This window comes from Tetrao urogallus (genome assembly GCF_951394365.1).
Source record: "Tetrao urogallus genome assembly, chromosome: 6".
In the NCBI taxonomy this organism is placed as follows: domain Eukaryota; kingdom Metazoa; phylum Chordata; class Aves; order Galliformes; family Phasianidae; genus Tetrao; species Tetrao urogallus.
In genome coordinates this window covers 6,107,464-6,126,873 of record NC_136819.1, presented here as the reverse complement: position 1 = coordinate 6,126,873, position 19,410 = coordinate 6,107,464, and the positions used below count along the sequence as shown (strand labels likewise).

Here is a 19,410-nt window from a genome sequence, read left to right as displayed (position 1 = left end):
CTCTCCCTTGGTACCCTAAGATGTAGCAAGAAGTGTGATTTTCTCTCCTTCTAGCAGGAGTGAGACATTCGTAGAAGATATATTTCAGAACTCAGGGAAAGCCATGGTGGAGCAAGGGAAGCTTCTGGGGGAGCCTCATCACTGAGACCTGAGTTTATGGACTGGTCACCCATGGTGGCCTGGACAGGTCTTGTCCTGCTGCATGGCCCCATCAGTTTGACCCCATGAGCACACCCTACCTTCATGCCCCAATTCTCACGTCCTAGCTTCAGCTGGGAGGGAATTGTGTCTGAGACAATGCTATGTTTTGGTTGTAGGAGAAAAACAATTTTGATAATACATTGCTGTTTGTAGTTACTGCTAAGCTGTTCTGTAATAACGCAAGGCCATTTGCAGTGAAAGGCCCAAGGAGCTGGGAGGGAACAAAATTACAACAGCTGACTTAAACTGCCCAAAGGGATACTCCATACTACAGAATCATAGAATTGCTCAGGTCGGAAAAGACCTTCAAGATCATCAAGTCCAACCATAACCTAACCATCCTACCCTAACTAACACCCCTCTGCTAATCATATCCCTGAGCATCACATCCAAACGGTTTTTAAACACTCCAGGGGTGGTGACTCAACCGTCTCCCTGGGAAGCCTATTCCAGTGCTTAAGCACCTTTTCTGTAAAAAAGTGTTTCCTAACGTCCAACCTAAACTTACCTCATATATATAAGTGGAAGGAGTTTTGAAGGGGGTGGGAGTACATCTGCTGGAGTAGAGAAACAATTCGGGAATTTTATTTCTCCTCTATGAACCTTTAAATTTTAAGTAGAAAGAGCCACTTGGCAGCTTACATTGAGATGCTTAGCTGAAATGGGACATGGCCCCTTTCCAAAAACAAGATTTTTTGTTCCCCTAAATGTTCCTGAACGGCATCTGGAAGCACAACCCGGACCTATAGAGAAATCCTCTTTTCTGGAGGGTCACCATTTTTTTGTACAGGTACGGTGTGGTTGGGTAACTGTCTATTGCCTGTATGCTACCAACACCATCGCGTGGTCTTTCTTACACATATTTAAAAATAATGCAGGTGAACACGTCCAACCAAAGTTAATAGAGTTGGCTCTGAAATAGGAAGATATACCATCCCAAAACAGAGAACAGTCTCCACCCAAGCTACCGTCATTCTCACCTCGTGCCACCACAGTGTAGTCACCCCAAGGAACTCCTAATGACAACACCTCCTAATGACAACAATTTACCAACAGCAAACTCACCTTCCTCCAGAAGTTTTACCAAATATGAGATTTAATTATCTGGGAAGATTTGAATACATCCTTACCAATTTAGCCCTCCTCTTGACAGCATCTCAGAGCATGTAGGTATTTCCAAGTCTGCTTCACACCTCTGCTATCCACCACAGATGCTGTGATGGTCAACAGAACCAAGATGCCCTCTGTAACCTAATGGGAACTGGCACAAAACAAAGGCATCTACTCAGATGGATGTTTGACTTGTTTGACAGTGTCCAGAAATTATTCTTGACTGCATGCTGGCGGCAGCGCTGTGCAAAGTGTGCAGCTGCAGCTCACAGGGGGGTGGAAGCTGCTTACAGCACTTCCTCAAATGATTTTGCAATGTTTTGACCACCCCATTTCTCAAATCTAGAGAGAGACGCTGCCAGGAAATACGATTTTTGGAAGCGCGATGCCAGGAAATGCGTTATTTACAGTCCCCTGTGTCCAAACCCCTTCCTACTCCTCATCCACAATTACAGTCATAGTCGCATGCAAGCAGGTGCTGCACAGCTTCCTCCACAGTTTTCAAGATACTGAAATGCTGGAATAGGATCTTTATTATTTAGCAGAAGATGCACAAGAGATCCAGCTGCAGAACTAACCCGTTCATTAAGAAGAAAAGCAATCAGAAATTAATCTTTCCTTCTAAATAATTGTCTGCAGGTATGTAAACAACCCAGAACAGAGTCTACGCCAATCCCGGAGCCTCTTCTGCTTCTCATAAATGATTTATTTAAACCTGATCTAAAGGGCCTTTAACTTCTCCATCAGTCAAGCTGACATTAGCCCAGTAAATAGGAAGCTGACCTTTGTTACGGGATGCATTTATAATGATGGGGACTTTCTATCCCCAGCTTTGCATTGCCTTGTCTTCCTTCATAGCCTTTGAGCCCTTCTCATGTTTATATTTTGGGAAAAGCAACATTTAAATAAATCTCACTCAGAGAACTAATCTCTCTTAAGTTTTTGAGATCATGTTTGCATGCCCAACTGAGACTGCATGCTTGCACATGCAAAACCTGTGAAAGCATCACAGGTCTACAGCAAACAGTAGCAGTGTTCGCATTTATCCTTTCTCCCCTGAATTTTGCCTGGTTTCATTATGTGCTTTTTGTATGCCAACATCAGCAAGGTCAACATATGTACTGCTGCAAAAAAAAGTTTGTTTTTCGTAATACTCAGGGGACTCTGAAATAGGCCTTTGCTAAATATTACTCTAAGGAAAATAATGACAGTTCACCTATATGAACCCAATGGTTTGCCACATGTCGGTAAGACTTGCTGTAAAAAACAAGATGGCAAGGCAAGCCTATTGCAATCCTCCCATTTCAGGGTCTCCCTCAAACCAAGGATCTCAGCAGGTCAGCCTTTGCCAGGGAATTTCCAAGGAGTTGCAGATGTCATTGAAACAAAAAAAATTTGGACTTCGCAGAAATCTTGAAGCCAAGGTGGGAGTCAGAATGACTGCACCATTCCTGGTAGGAAGCAGTGTTGACATTCCTACTCCGATATTGAGTCAGATGTTTCCCAGAACACTGAGGAGGTGGTCACTGCCCTGGTATGCTCTAATTATTGGAAATCAACTTCCAAACAGAACTTGCCTGTTTTTCAATCCCTCGTCCTCAACTGGCAATCCAGTCCTATGGGTCAGTGCTGACCTCCTCTCTGCGATGTTGAAGTGATTCAAAAATATTTTTCAAGCTGTGTTTTCCTACCCATGGTCAAGTATGATTGCAGCAGACAAAGCACTCATTTGATTGCTAACACTCAAGTATTGCAAAATGTCACTTAAAAAGTCTTCTAGGGGTTCTAGAGTCCTAGAGATTTATGTTGAACAACAGTGTACCTACATGTCCTCTCCTGGGCTGCTGCCTTCAGTGCCACAGGGCTCTGTAAGGTGGTTCAGTGCACTAGAAGACGCTACAATTTCACTTTAAGAAAAAAACAAAAGGGATGAGATTACAGAGAAGTTGCAGGCTGAATCCAGTCCTAATTTACCATGGACAGACAAAGCTTTCTTGAAATGTGTAGGTGTGGCACTTGGGGTTGTGGTTAGAGGTTGAATGTTGGACAAGATCTTAAGAGGTCTTTTCCAACATCAATGATTCTATGATTCTATCCATTGCTTGCTGGGAGAGGACTTCCTTTGTACTTGTGATTGCACATAGCTCCAACGTCCCTCTCCCAGGGATCGTATGTGACTAATGTGCAAGCAAATTAACACATCCAAATCACTCCTATCTACTCCATTAGGCAGCCCAAATATTGTTTCCCACTATACCTACTCTTTAGTGCAACTATGCTATCAATCAGTACTCCTCAGTTCAGTGAATTTTAAGGAATGAAGAAGAACAGCTAGGGCTATAACTCACTCTCTCTGCAAAGTAATTTGGAACACAATGAAATAAAAGTTGTCAGGAGGTCTAAAACACTCAAAAGCAATGCTAAGCCCCTTGTTTATGGCTTCTGTCTGGAGCAGGTGGAGATGGCTTCAGGCTGTGAAAGCGGAGCACAGAATATTTAGACTTGGTAACAACTGATCACTCACATTTATTGAAAAACAACCTCACCTGGAGCACACTGCTCACCATAACTTGTGGCTGTATTACTTCGGTGCAATTTAGAAACATAAACAGTAGTCATGGAATTTACATACAAAATGTATTAGAGGCGTAACCCACACAGTTACAAACATATGTATAAACAGTGATATATAAACAAGAATTTTATATGTTACCTTCCCATAATATTCCAGCACACCACCACACATACAATAGACACCACAATACTTTAGAAGACTTCCTCCTGACTGTTGGGTTTCTTTACCTGTCTGTGTACTAACACAACAAGCAAGACAGTGACACAGGAAACTTTAAGCAGGATGGCTTTCTCCTTAATTGCAAATACCTTATCTCAAACAGACCAGCACGGTGAGGATAAATTAGTTAAACAGCTTCAGTTATTCTATAGTATCATAGTTTAGCCACAGGGAGGTGTGTTTCCAAAGTCAGCCTAGCTCAGGAAATTGTTCTGTCTTACCCTACGATAAGCCTAGAAGAACATCTAGAGTCTTTTACTATGAAAATCCAACTCCTGGGAGTGTACAGTGCAGGCACCTTTGAGAAATTCACATTGTACTCAGGGATTAATCTGCAGAGTTTTAAAAATTGTGTGCAAAATTAAAGAAGTCTTGGTTTTTGCATTGCTTAAAAGCTATTGAAGTACAGACACGAGGAAGAGATTCCCTCACTTCAAGTTCTATCAGTAAGAAAAACAAGACTTTGGCATTTGTTTCCAAACAGGCTTTGTTTAGTCTGCAACCCAAAGCTCTGTTTTCCTAGCACTCTACTTACAATCTGAAGACATCCTTCCATTCATAAGTCACCTTGACAAGTAACTGAACCTCATCCGTGACCCTTTTAAAGCTAAGGGGATTTACATCATCACCCCAAAGAATACACAGTGTGAAAGACTGAAACCTAACCAGTGCAGAATCCGAAGCACAAGATGAGCAGAAAAACAGATCAGCATTTTCTTCCCTCAAACTTATGGTTGCTCACTGTATGGAAACAGATATTAAGCAAGAAAGAAACGAAAAACTAAAGGAAATTGCATCTTTGAAAACACAGCATGTAAACCTAATTCAAAATCACCTTTAATGTTCTACATTTTGAAGAGTTAGACAACAGATGAAGGCCTGCAAATAAGAAAAGATCTGGACTGCTGGTATCTTTTGGCAAAGATCCAGTGATTCAGCCTGGCAGAATTCAGTTCTCTATTTGTAAGATTCATATGTATAGTCTCAAGCAAATCAAAATTGTAGAGTTCTATTTGGACCAAAATAAAAATAGCTGAAAAGTGTCAAATATATAAACTGGGAAGTTTGTGAGCTTGAGTCTGCTAACATCTACTTTATGAAAGTAACATCAAGGGGGAAAAGCTGAAATGTGCTAGGATATAAAGCAAGCCTTGCTCAAGTCTTTGGGAAATTTCTGAACATTGTTTTTGCTTTTCACCCTTTTTGTCAGCATACAGCAAAGTTTACTTTCTCTGTTTGGTACCCAGAAGCTGTCAGAGAAAATGTCAGCTGCCAACTCCGTTTTCCCAGTGCCAGTGCATTCGTCAACAAGAACTGGAGGAATACACAGCAAAGTGTCAGCTCTGCCACAGAGTATTCCTGTTCCTGTAACCAGTGTTACACTGATAAACAACTGCTAAGCTGTTATATCTAAACCATAGCTGCATAGTTTGGAGGGACACACCAAGTTTTCGCTCTCATGTGAGTGATGTCACTAGGAGAAAGTCCTGAAGTTGAAAACCTCATTACTTGCTGTTCTGACGTGCACTTCATAAAAATAAAGCTTTTCTTGTGAATAAGATCTTCTTGGTTCCTCAGTATTTTCTCACTGCAACAAGCAGTGCTGGTTTCTCCTCAACAGAAAACCAGGAAGGTAGTTTAGGTATAACCAGACAGGACCAACAGGACTGTATTTTGGACATCACCATCAGTTTTTTCACAGCAACTCACTTATTTTAAGTCAATGTAGTCTTTTTTGTGCAGTGGCCTTTCCTCAAGCCATTGTGTCAGTGTCCATTTGAAACAAGAGACTGAAGGAAGTGAGGAACTCCCACAACCTGCAGTGCATCAGGTTACTAAAAATCAGCCTCACAATGCCCACTGGCTCTCACCTTTCTCTCCGCAGGACATCTATGCAAAGGTGCAATCAGTTATTTCAATTGATTCAACGAGGATGTTTTAGAAAGGAAAAGAGAAAACAGTCAAATTAGAGAAAACTATCTGCTGAGGACTTCCCCAGGAAGCTCATCAGCAAGCAGACCTGAAACTCAGGTATCATACACACACGTGTGTGTACATATATATACTCCTACATGCTAATATCTGGTTGATTTTTTGACTACTTGGCCTTTTTTTTTCTTTTTTTTTTTTAAGGAATTTTAAAAGCGAGCAAACATATGTTGTGCTCTCAATAGGAAAATAACACAAGATTTTATCTCATTAAATCCCACCGAGAAGCTTCCCTGGAAGTGCTGATGAGACTGTTGAGTGTGTCCTCCTGGCAGCTCCTCTGGCTTATCCATGCTGTGCAACCAAACTTGCTAGAATCATGAAACCCCTTTCAATGGAATTTTATTGTCTGTGCAGTGTTGAGTGGAATGAGCTCTTCTGCTCTTATTCTTCCAAGGCTGATCGCATCTTCTCAAGTTCTCTCTCAGCTTCTGAATCCTGGAAATGCAATACAAGGCATTAATACACAGGCTAATTCAATATAGTTAAAAAAGATAATTCCTCTTCTCTTCTCAAGCCCCACACCAGATTTTAAGTATAGTCTAGCCTTGTGTTTTTCCTCTTTTCATACTTGTCTCTCAGCAGCCTATTAAAATTCTCCAAATATTAAAGAGATTTTCTCTCATGCTTCCTTTTGAGAAAACTGAAAACCAGAGCAGCGGATTTCAAACCTTTGCTCCCTTGAGGACTCTCCTACTCTGGTCAAATGCCCCCCCCCTTTTTTTTTTTTTTTACTCTTCTCAGTCTGATGGAAATTATTTGCCTCTTTGGGATGAAACAACACCTTACGCCTCCAACATATAAAGAGAAAAAAAATCCTCTATTTATCTGATATACCATTCCAACTCTGTCTGGCATGATTTCTAAGACGCAGATGGTGAGGAGGCTCCTCATCTGGCAGAGCTGGGATATTTCCTTCTGGAAGAAGGGATATTTTTTCTGCTTGCTGCACTGGTTTCCCAGCAGCAGTACTAGCCAGTGCCCTGCAGGTGGTAGCACAGGCAAGTCAGCACTGATAGATGGTGGGCCAAGATCTATTGCACACCTGTGCTGTGAATTTCAGCACAATACTTTTGCTACAGCAACCCAGAAGCCTTAGAAACACAGTGGCAGGAAAATTTGGCATATACTTCTGCCTTACATCCAGGATTCCGTCAGACTAACGCTGAAAGCATGAGATCAGGAGGATTCTGGTCACTTCACTGCATTTTTCTCCACAACGCAAAGAACAACAGATTGATATCTGCTTTTATGTATTTTCTACCTGGTACTAATTTGATGGCATCTTCTATACAGTTTCAGCTTAACAGAAAAAGCGCAAAGGAAAAAAAAAGTGGAAAAGAGCTCCCAGATGGAAAACACAACCACATGGCACTTTCTGAAATGCAGTACAATCTGCTCTCTGAAACCCTGTGAAAGCAATGGAAGAGCTAAAATATCCTAGATAGAAAAAAATGCTGAGCAGCACACACAGACTACTGATCTGATCCAGCTTGGAGGAGCTTAGAAGCCAACCTGGCACCAAAAGCTTTAAAAGCAACAGATAGGAACTACTAGATGACTCAGGTGCAAAAATGTCTACATCCTTCAGTTCATTGGATCTAACTCACAGAGTGCCTAAAATACTTCATTAAGAGCTTAAATTAAAAATCAAAAGTCTTAAATTGAAACCATTCAGCTTACCTTTAGCAATTAACACCTTAATGCAAATGCAGCCTATAATATTGATCAGCCCAATGAACACACATGCCAAGTCAGACTGCCAGAGAAAGTCTTGACCTTAAGTTAAATGACTGGGATTTTAGAAAAATTTCCCTATGATTAATTTTGCCACATAATATATATGCAGAGAATTTTACATAACCATATTTGATTTGAAGGGTCAAAAGCATACAACATTAAATTAGTTTTGGTTTCTTTTCTTTCTTGGAAAATAATCCTATACCTCTTTTGTGTTAACTAGCAGTTCTGAAGCAAGGTTCGTCCAGAGAAGAGCTGCAGAGTTGTTCCCCAGGTCCTTGTAGCACTGAAGGAAAAATGACAACGTGAGGAGAGTTAAACAGGGAGAACAAAAGATGAAACAGGCAGCAGAAAGTAACTGAGCAATTTTGTAACCTGACAACTGATAAAAAAGGATTATTTCTCCTTTAGGCATTTACACAGAATAGCTTCAGGCTTGATAATCACCATCAAGATATGGAATATTAGATTTTTCTTTTTTTTCTTTTCTTTTTTTTCTTTCTTTTTTTTTTTTTTTTTTTTTTAATGTTTTGGACAAGGAGATCTTTTTGGCAAAAGATTTTAAGGTCTCCCTGTGATCTTCAGCATCTTCCACCATTTTTATTTCCACTTCCACAGCCACCATTCCTCATGCTGCTTTCATCATAAAATCTCAACACCGGCAGCATATCATCTGATGAAGCTTTAACTCTCCAGGCCTTTGAAAATCAGGTCCAAGTGCAAGCACTGTAACATCTCATCTTTACAGGTCTCTGCGGTTTCCTATCTTTCATCGTGAACTTCTCAAGCAGCACAGAAACAGACAGTTCTAAGTAACACAAAAGGCTCTGGTGCCTAGAGAGTCATGGAGGCAATGGAGGACTGCAAAATAAGCATGCTAGAAGGAAGCTAAAAATGATGATGCTAAAAGGCAGCAGCTAATCATTGTTGCAATTGCCTCAAAAAGCCAGCATTCCTTTAGGATCGTGACAACAAGGTATGTGCATCTTGGTGATTTTCCTCTTTCAGTTCTGAAAGAGAACTCTCTGCTCTGCAAACAGTCACATTGTTGCACCTCTTGAATTCAAAACAGATGGTGCCATGGACATCCTTGGAGCCTTCAGGAGTCCCACGCCCCTAAGCATCAGTTAAAACTATCATTAGGTGACTATAAATCTCAATTCTTTATTCTTTTGAAGTCTGACCCATTAGAGCACTATTTCCTGGAAAATTAAGGAGATACAAATTGAACTATTAGAATTTTATGATGAAGGATGTGATCCAAAATGACCAAATATGGGACTGAGTAAAATAGCAATAAACAAAACCAAAAACGTTTAAGTACTCCTATTAACTTCTGTGCTGATTTGCAGAGTACTTCTGAAGCTCAGCCACATCTGCCAGACATGTGGTGAACTATGAGCCCAGTAATAATGTATTGGCTCATTCAGGTTATAATTTAGCCACTGTGAAATCCAGATTTTTTTACATCAACTCTGAAAATTCATCAGGTCATGATTTGCAAGAATTTGCTGCTGCTGCAGCTTCCCTGAAAATAAGTTCCAATTCTTTACAAGACATTCAGGGAGTGACTTTGAATTTGCATGACTGCTGGCCGTATTTACAAACAGAGCAAGATGCAATCAAGAGCATATTCACCAGTGTGCATAAGCTGTCAGAAACAAAAGGCTTGCTGATTTACATATACATCACTTAATTTACAAAGTCTCATCACTGAGCAGATATGATGAGTGTATGATCCAGCTGGCGTGAAGGCCACCACATCTCCTACAGAGTTCTCCTCTTTGGTCGCCTTTGTTTTTCTTTAACAAGACACTATGAAATAAATTCTGTACATAGGTTTATTGGTAACACAGATATGCATTTAATACTTTACTTCTTCCTCATGATGCACTTCCTGTATACATCACATAAATCCAAAACTTATAAAATCTTGCTTCTACATGGAGTAATTTAAGTTCGTGTACAACAATCCATCCAAAGATGCATGTGTATTTTTTAACATGAATATTTCTTATCCCAGGAGCATGTAACTGTACTCAATAAAGTGACAGGTTACCTTGGCAATGTACACTCTTACTGCTTTGGAAAATCCTGGACTTAGCTCTTCAACCTAGAACAGCAGAGAGAAAGGGTCAGGCAGAGAAAAGCAAATATGAGGATATGCAAAGAACAGTTTGAAAGCTGTTTCAATTTTTTCCATCTCTTTATTAGATGAGGAAGCCCCACTTTTTCAAGTCCATACATCACTTATCATAGGCTAGACTGGCTGCATTAGTAAAAGCCCTCATACTTTCCCTGTTCCACTGCAAACAAACCCTTTGTAGCACACCCTGTGTTCTATTTATATTCAAATTTCACAGTGCATGCAATCAAGACATCAGAAACTGGCTATCAGAGCAAGCAATGAGAACTCAGTACAGACAGTGTTCCTCTTCTTAATTATGTTGTCTGGTTTTAGACCTAGCTCAGCTTGTGAGTAACCCAGAGCTGCAATTCTTGAGATGATTTCCATTCCCCTGGAACTTGCTAACTGTGGCTGAATGCTGAAATGGACTCTGCTGAGCATATGGGAAGTGCACTTCTTCACGGTGTGACCAAAGGTAAAAGCTCAGAAAAATCCAAATTCCTGTTTCAAACCACTGAGCCACTCTAACTCATCAAAGGAAGAAGTAGCTTTTTTCTCTATTGAGAAGAAAGAACACACTTTGCTTCAAACTTTGCTGTGGAATGATTTAATCATTTTGACTAAAATTATGCTGAAAAGCAGACTGCCTAGGGCAGACACCTACCTACCACAAACTTACCCTTAACATTTAGGCAAAATGACAAGAAATTGATAAAATCTGACAAACCCTAACACTTTGCAGAACTGCTGGCCTATGAGTTATATAGTGGTAGGGCAATTTGTTTCTGCAACATTTCATCAGAGGTGTATGTATGTTAAAAAAAAAACATATCTGACTTTGAAAGCTTAAAAACTTGTGTTCAAAAATCTGGACAATCTAATCAGAGGCCTTTATTAAAATATTATGAGGAAAATTAAAGTGACAAAACATTCTGACTACCTATGCAAGTGTTCCCAGGCATAAGCATAAACAGATCTTACAAGATCATGAAAAGAGCACAGGCCACATGCACTTAACACTAAGAAATGAATTCATCAGCTTTTGCAGTATTGAAAAGGAAAACCAAAACCCTCTGAAAATATGTGGAATTCTCTGGATCTAGTTCTGAGCTCTTGAAAATCATGTTCTTCCATCTGGCTGTTTTATAATAGAGGCTCCTACCTTTCTGCTTCCACCAGTTTTTCCTCTTCAGGTTCTAGTCAATAGAGAGATATCATGAAGCACTTGGAGAGCAATGAGCTAAGCAGAACACAAGTACTCAAATCCATGCTTGTGGTTACACTTGTCAGTGTGCATTTGTTAGGGATTCCCCTGAGTGTCAGATTACAGTACCTTTAAGAAGTTTTGCAGTGCATCCTGTACAGTGGCTGTAGGAGGGGTCTCAAACAAAGCAGAAGCAGTCTTTTTTTCGAGCCATCCCAGGTGGAAAACCTACAGAGAGAGCAAGACGAAACCATCAAACCCATGTATGCAAAGACAGTAAATTATCTGGTTTCTTGTAGCTGCTTCAGGCACCTGGGAGACGGCCAAAAATCTTGGTAGTACCAGCAGATTCTGGTCAAGCACCCAAATCCAGCTATGGATTTAAACCTGATTCGCTTTTCTTTGTTCTATACTGCTAGTCACCTCCTGCAGTTTCATCCATCAGCTGCCATATGCATAATGTTAAATACAGGATTTGTCTCTACAACTCAATATTGCAGCAGGGCAACTGTGTGGGTGGTCTGAAATCCTAAAGTTACTCAGTGCAACCACACCAGCTCCTGGCAGTTTTCACCTATGTATCAGATCAAAGGCACATATGCAGCCCTCCTGTCTCCCTTCTACTTGGATCTGCCTCTGTTTCTCAGCTTCTGCAGCTGTGAGAGCAGGAAGGCTGAGCAGGAAGTTCTGAACAGAGTGAAGAGCTTTCACTGGCTGAGTTTGTTGCTCCCCTGTAATTAACCAAGTCAATTATCTTGGCTATAATCTCTGTGATTTAACTTCATTTCTGACAGCAGCAAAGCACTTTCAAACTGCATAAAGAGAAAAGTAGATAGTTACTGCAAGCCATTATTTCTTTTTATAGACACTAAATCTGACTTATGGCATTTGACTCCAAGCTTTTCCTTGTCAGGAAATATAAAGCAGCCTGCACAATTCTAACACCGCCAATACTTGGGTAGCAGAGGAACCACGTGCAAAGAATTATAGAGTTGTACAGAAGCTCTTGCCAGCCTCAAAATGTCATTGGATCACATCCATGTGTGTTTAAAGGTGGTTTGTTTTTACGGAGTAAAGGAGGGCAAACAGTAAGCTAGTCTGCAGCTAGTGCTTTTCTCAGTCCATTCCTTGCCATGTCACTTCCCATGCCACCTGCAGAGACTAAAATATGAAGGCTGGAACCCCTTGTGTTCATTGGTTAAGGCTTCAATCCACCTAGCTTTCACTCAAACAAGGAAGTAAATTCCAGGGAAGAAGTAAGTAATCAATATTAACAAGCTGTTTTACCTGGTAACACCACCTGCCCAAAAGGTAGTAAGACTTTGGATCCTCAGGTTTCAGAGCAATCGCTTTATCAATGTGTTCCTATGGAAAATTATCACCAACACACATTACGTTCTTGTTAGAAGCCAAGAGCAGATGAGCATGTATGGAAAGAGGAAAGGAATAAGCCCACAATTTGTCAGCGATCAGGAAAACTACAGCGACCAAGAGATTCCAAATTTTCTTTAAAATGTTTCAATGAACCCCAAATGAGCATTTTATCAGAAAAAAGAATTACTGCATGCAAAAAAAAGAAGCTGCCCTTCACTTTATTCTACCTCCTTTTCCTAACCTGACATAACCAAATTAGTGGTTATGTGAACAGCTGCCAACTCACTAATTTTATGTGGCCAGTTCTGCAGCAACTGGTGCATCTCCTTTCCCTGCAACATCCCAGTTTTGGCTGAAAGGCAAATAAAGAAGCTGAAGCAGATGAGCCACCTTTGAAAATTCATTATTTGGTACTTACTGGAGGGTGCAAGCAGGCAGGAAAAGTTGGTATCTTATTACCATATGATAATTTCACATCTAAAGTTCTCACTGGGATTGTATTTTACTTGCAAGACTTTTATTCTTCATCTTTTTTCTGACTTTACAGTGTGCACAAATGCAGAGTGAAACCAGTCAGCCTCAGCACCTCTTGCTGGAATCACCTTCCTCATCCAAACCACCCCTTAAAAGCATCCCTTTGAGACCTACAACTCCACTGCTAAAAGCTGGAACTGTCTTCCTAACTTACCCTACTACAGAAGTACTGCGTAACACACACACAAGCCAGCATGCTCCTTTCACTCACCTTAAAAATATATCCAGTTTGAATGCGCTTCTGGATGCTCTCATGTTCTGCTAGCTGCCCACAGAGAATGGCATACCTGCATAAAGAAGGCATCTGTATGAAACTAAACTGGCAGTTTTAAATATACATCTACATTCTGCATGTATCTTCCTTCTGAAGATAAGAGCACATTTAAGCTTCACATATTCTACAGGGAGGGGACCTATGCAGCAAGCACTTTTTGCATAGGAAGGCAGTAGCTCCAAGGATGTCAGCAACTGAGCAGGAGTAGCTTTTGTTCATTGCACTGACCGTGGAAAGTCTTCCAGTGCACTTCTACACCCTAAATTTCCTTACTCAGCAATGAATTGTGTGAAAATATAGAATGCTGAAGAGCAAATCCTACTGAAGCAGGAGCCAGAATTGCAAAAAGCTCTAATTAGCTCTAAGATGCACAGGCATCTCCCTTACACAACAGCAAATCCATAGCATGCTAGCTATCCTAGCTAGGCTAGGATGCCTACTAGGAGGGAAAATACTGTGACAACCTACCTATGTCTTGCAGCCTGAGCAACCACTGAATTTGGGAAACAAAATAACATCGTTTGAGTGCTGCAAGCTCAAGGCAATTTAGTTTTCTCTAACAAGAGACGCTACAATTCAAAGCTAGCATAAGCAGTTATTTTGTAGCAGTTAAAGCAGGGAAGCTGATTACCCATGGATTTACACTCTCCCATCTCACCTTCTCACACACTGCTCTTCCCTGAAATTGGTTCAGAGACTCAAAAATAAAGCTGAATATAGAAGAAAGATGCAATTTCATCTCCTTTGTGACTTCTTTTGCCATATCCGCAGCCCTGCTCATACTGCCCGATCCTCTGTCTCTTCATTATACCCTCCAGGGTCCCAGCTCAATATGGTTCCTCTAGCCATACTATTTAAGTCTTCTGGATATGTACATTAAATACAACGTAAAACTCTGTATAATCTTTCTTTATACCACTCCCTTCCTCCCCAGGGCAAGCCTTACAAGTCTGTTCCCATAAATCCAATGGGATGAAGGGAGCCTCACCTGACCTCTCCAACAACCAGCATACCAACATCAAGTGGCGCAATACTTGTTTGTCAAGTAAAAATAAATATCACATTTTTATTTTTTTAAGCAGACCATTGAAATGTTAGTAAAATAAGCAGTTAACAGCAGACCTGTCATGAAACAAGAGGTAAGAAATAAAGCAAGAGATAGCTGAACTGGAACAGGTTGCCCAGAGAAGCTATGGTTGATCCATCGCTGGCCAGGCTGGATGAGGCCATGGGCAACTTGACCTTGTGAGTGGCAACACTGTCCATGGCCGGAGGGTTGGAACTATTTTGTTAAGGTCCCTTCCCACCTAGGACATTCTATGATTCTATGAATTGGTCTTTTATTGCAGTCCCAGGAAGAGCAGCCTTAGCATGAACATTCTTTTCTAATTTGTGCCTCAAGATCCAGAGCATGGTGGTGGTTTCTACATATGAAACTCTGATCCGAGATTTCTTGAGGTCTTTAGCTTCCCTTCCTCTCCCTCTCTGCAGCACCAGGATGGCTTCCTGCTCTTCCCTCTTCTGTTTGTTTAGCTTGGCCTGTTCTTCAGAACTATTTATTTTAATCTCTTTTGTGAAATGTCTTCAGATGAATTGCCACATGAGACACTACCAAGTTGCACAAAGGCTAACAATAATAGGATAGATTAAGAATAATGAGTTCGGACTGGGGATTTCATCACTTGTAAACATTTGATAACTACAAGGATCAATGTCTCAGAAGTTACTTAAACCCTGCATTATGAGACTTGCTGGACTAACTATTAACCAGAACTACTCATTAAGGTCAAGCCACAAGTTCCCATAGAACTCTCAGCTCTGTAAGGATTTCCCCATTCATTAGAAAATAAACTCTGTGCAGCAGGAGAGAATACATCCCCAGATGAGAACCTGCTTGTTCTTCCTTCTCAAATCCCCAGGCTCAGAACACACAGCTTTGATGGAGCTTTATTTCCAATGCTGCACTCTGGCTGACCTCCATTTGAAAGCAGGACTTTTGGCTTCTGAAAACAAAATACACAGCCCAGCACCAACAGCCTCATGGCCAGGGTGGCTTGCCAACCCAAATACAGCTCTTATCTCTTCAAACAGTTTCAAAGACTCACTAGTTAAGTCTGCTGGTGCCTCCTTTTGAATAAGACAAGAAGTAAATTGAATTGGCCAGCTGACAACAGCATGGGGACATGGAAGCCTTTGCATTTTATTCAGATCAAGTTTTACTTCACAAATACTCAACTAACTTTACATTGCAATACCCAACAAACCAATGAGCTAGATTATTCTGCTAGTCAACCAGCACAAGCTGTGAGCTGAAAATATCAATGCTAGCCCATAAATCTGTTTGGCGTTATTCAAACAACACTGACAGTAAATCAAGAGAGAGATTTCATCACACACAAGGCAAAGAGATGAAAACCTTAGGTCAGAGCTCAACTTTCATCAACAAGAGTCAGATTAAAAGACAGAAAGAATAAATCCCTTCCTAATCAAGTAAATAATTGAGAGGAGCAGAGCTTCAAGTTTTTTTTTATATCAAATTGAGAAGTTTTGGCAATATTTTATGAGTTTTACCAGTTTTTTACCTACCTGTGCACTGAGCCTCTTCACTTGTAAAGAAGTGAGACAACTACCATGTAGTTGTGCAATGAAACACACCAGAAATTCAAATGTTTATTAATTTTGGGATTCAGTACCTTGGGAGAAACAGCAAAATTCCCAGAAACTTAACCTTAAATTAATGAGCATTTGTCACTAATGGCCATACAGAGCTAAGGGGTTGAAATCAGGCTTTCCTAAACTTCAAAACAAGGGGAGACAAGATTAAAGGAAAAAATAAGAAGCTTGTCCAGAGAGCTGGAGAGTAGGCTGAGCTGTAAATTCACATAGCACTAATTATGCTGCCTTGTTTCCCATTCCAACATACTCAGCAGCACTCTAGAGCATGGATGGTTTAAATAAAGCACTCGGTGATACTGGCGTATACACTGCAAGTTTAAGCACAATAAATTGCTCTGGATTAGAGCAAGACTAATTTACTATTGTCTCAATTTTCCATAGAAATTAAAAAAAAAAAAAAGTGCATTCTCACAGTTGGGAATCACACCACAGAACAGAGTGATGAACACCAGCTTCATCCCTGTTCTGACTCGCTGCTTTAAACTGTATGACCTAGACACATATATAAGTATATAGAATTGATTTTATGTAGTTACATAAACTCTTGATGCATAAAATCAAGGTTGTATATAGAAACACTTCTCAGAATGCGTTCCACTACTCCTTTGAAAACATTTCATTTATAAATTCAGAGAACTGTCTGCTGTCCACAGACATGAACTTGATTCTATGCAACAGATGTATTTAAAGGCTGCTGTCTGCATTAATCTCAGAAGTTAAAGTATATCTGATGTGAAAGATGCACTCAATACCATTTCCACAATGCAACAAAAGTCCATAAATGTTCCTTCCAGATGATGTATGAAATAAAACATACCTAGCCCATGATATCCACCCTGTATCTTCCAGAACCAAATACAGTTTTAAAAGCCAATTTAGATGAAAAGCTTGCTTTTTCCTTTGGGGCCACACCAAACTTTGAGATATTAAAACATTTTACCCTTTGACTGACCCACATGGGTCACCGTGCATGGTATTCTGCCACTTTCTGAATAGTTAGTGGACGAAAAATCTTTTCATGCATATGCACGTATGTTGTTTTATAGTACAGAGTTTTCTGCCTGTAATAAAACTGTTTGCTTTATCCACACAGGTTCTGCACTCTGTCCTTTGGATCTGTGCTTCTGAAGCACAACATTTCCTTTCCAAAGGAATTCCTCTTTATGTCTATATCCCAAAGACCTTCATACATGCTGCAGACTCTGTGGGGATGGCAAGCTCATATTATATGAAATATTTAATACTCTGGAACTAATACTAGCAGTAGCTACCTTGATTTCCCATGAATTGTAGGCATTCATAGCCAGATGACTGCTTCATAATGAATGACACAAAGTTTTTCTTGATCAAACCCTACCTCTGAACACCACTAGAGCCACAGCCTAAGACACTGCTCTGTTAGTGTAGATCTTCTTGGGTGAGTCATTTTAAGACACTATCCCTAAAATTAAAAACCAAACCTAGCAAAAAAAAAGTTGTAGGAGAAACATAGAAACATCTTGCAGCAGCTCCTCCTGTTCACGTTGTTGAGGATCATATTCTTCCAGGAAAAGATGGACTTCCTACAGACCTGGTTTTACATTGCAATTAAGACTTCAGCATCATAAGCCATCAGAGCTACAGGTGTTAAGTGAGGAAGTGTCAACAAAAATATTCCAGATGGCATCTTGGTCTTGCCTAGCATCATCACTTTGACTGAGGTAACTGAACATCAAATCCATACAGCTTGTCTGAACTGTCCTCTACTAAAGTGAGTTATTCTGAAGAAATGTGCGCTAAAACCTGTTTCCTGCCACTGATGCTTTGTTTCCTGCATTTGATGAAGTCTAAAAATACTTTTTACATAGTCACTGCATGCAATGACATTTTTCCGCAACTTTCAAAAGCCAGTTTTGGCTTAGCTTTAGTTTGAGCCATTCTACTGCACAGAACTCTGAGGATGTCGTCTTGTAGTTTCCATAGCCTCCTCTGACGTCTAAAGGAAATTTTACAAGTACCATGATTAAAGGCTTCTTTTATTTTTATTAATGAGTAGCCTATATTTACATTAAATCTTCAAAACAGTCTTTAAACAAGCTCTGAATTATCTATAAGCACTTTACTGCTAGCTCCCTTCCTGTACTCAAATTTTTCTGTAGTCATTCTGTTTCTTTTGAAGTTACTATTACTTACTGAAATCTTTCCCATGCTCCTGTACAAGGACGTTCAATTTCAGTACTTCATGGTAATGTCCATACAATGGTTTTGCTGTTAATATACTCCAAACCCTACTCTACTGATGCCAAACTGAGACTTGTTTTTCTGTTTTCAGTGCTCTGGAACATAGCCATATCCTTATCAAGTAATTCACAAACTTGTGTATGACAATCTGAGTCAATTAATGATATATATTTTCTATGTACTTCAACACAGAATTTAATTTCACAGAGATTCTCTGCTATCTGTTGATATGGTTAATTATGTACCTTACCTATTCTATGCTTTCTTTAACATGCAACATTCATACCCTGACAGGTTGGTTTGGGACTACTGTGGAAGCAAAACTTCTAGCTTTATATAGGAAAAGTAAAAAAAAAAAAACTTTGAACAACCTGGGCTTGAGACACAGAAATTTCTTGGAAAATAACAAGAAATAAACCCCTAAAAGAAACCCAAACTAAAAAAGCCAAACACAAATCACCCCGCAACAGCATATGTCATAGAGAATGAAGGCTGACAGACTGGGAGGAAATGGTGTTAAACAAAGACTAAATGTTGAAAAAGATATCTCATATTCACATACCTGTGGTCATTAAAACTTTACAATTCTGAAAAACTACAGGCATTATCACTGGCAAACAAAGAATATGAGAATAACCATATGCAGAGGTGATCTGTGCTTCATCAAAGGGTTAGTGTGGGAGCCTCACTGCTGGAGGTCCACCTAATCTGCTTTGGAAGATATTCATCAGAAAGCACATGGTTTTTGTTTTGGAGTGAATAAATTACCTGGGTCTCCTTTATCCCAATTTTACATGATCAACTTCTTCTGAGACTGACTGAATTAATAGATATTGAATGGTGCAGCAAAAGATTCCCCTGACATCAGTGCTGTCACTGTTAAATAACTTCATGAAGCTGGATAATGTAACAGATTAAATTTAAATAGATGGCAGGTCAGCCTATGTTTGAAGATTCATCTAGTAATGGGTGGGTGGTAGCAGAGAATCAAATTAAGAACAGTAGACCATAAGTAGCCCAAGATAATAATATGATGCTGTACTAGAATGCCTCAGCTCAAGTGGTATGCACACGGGGGGTTGGACTCGATGATCTCTGGAGGTCCCTTCCAACCCCTACAATTCTGTGATTCTGTGATATTTGAGTAATAAACAAAAAGAAAAAGA

General features: G+C 40.0%; 1 protein-coding gene across 1 annotated transcript in view; it reads right to left on the bottom strand.

Moving 5' to 3' along the window:
* Window positions 1-6,321: 6,321 nt before the first annotated feature.
* The window catches only part of RMDN3 (regulator of microtubule dynamics 3), a gene marked incomplete at its 5' end in the record, with an annotated part of 30,972 nt that continues 17,883 nt past the window's right edge, over window positions 6,322-19,410 (bottom strand). Inside the window, 6 exons of the mRNA XM_079536876.1 lie at window positions 6,322-6,532; window positions 8,040-8,120; window positions 9,894-9,947; window positions 11,296-11,394; window positions 12,454-12,531; window positions 13,286-13,361. Of these exons, the coding sequence (XP_079393002.1) occupies window positions 6,479-6,532; window positions 8,040-8,120; window positions 9,894-9,947; window positions 11,296-11,394; window positions 12,454-12,531; window positions 13,286-13,361 (442 nt within the window). The 3' untranslated portion in view covers window positions 6,322-6,478. The remainder of the gene's footprint in view (window positions 6,533-8,039; window positions 8,121-9,893; window positions 9,948-11,295; window positions 11,395-12,453; window positions 12,532-13,285; window positions 13,362-19,410) is intronic.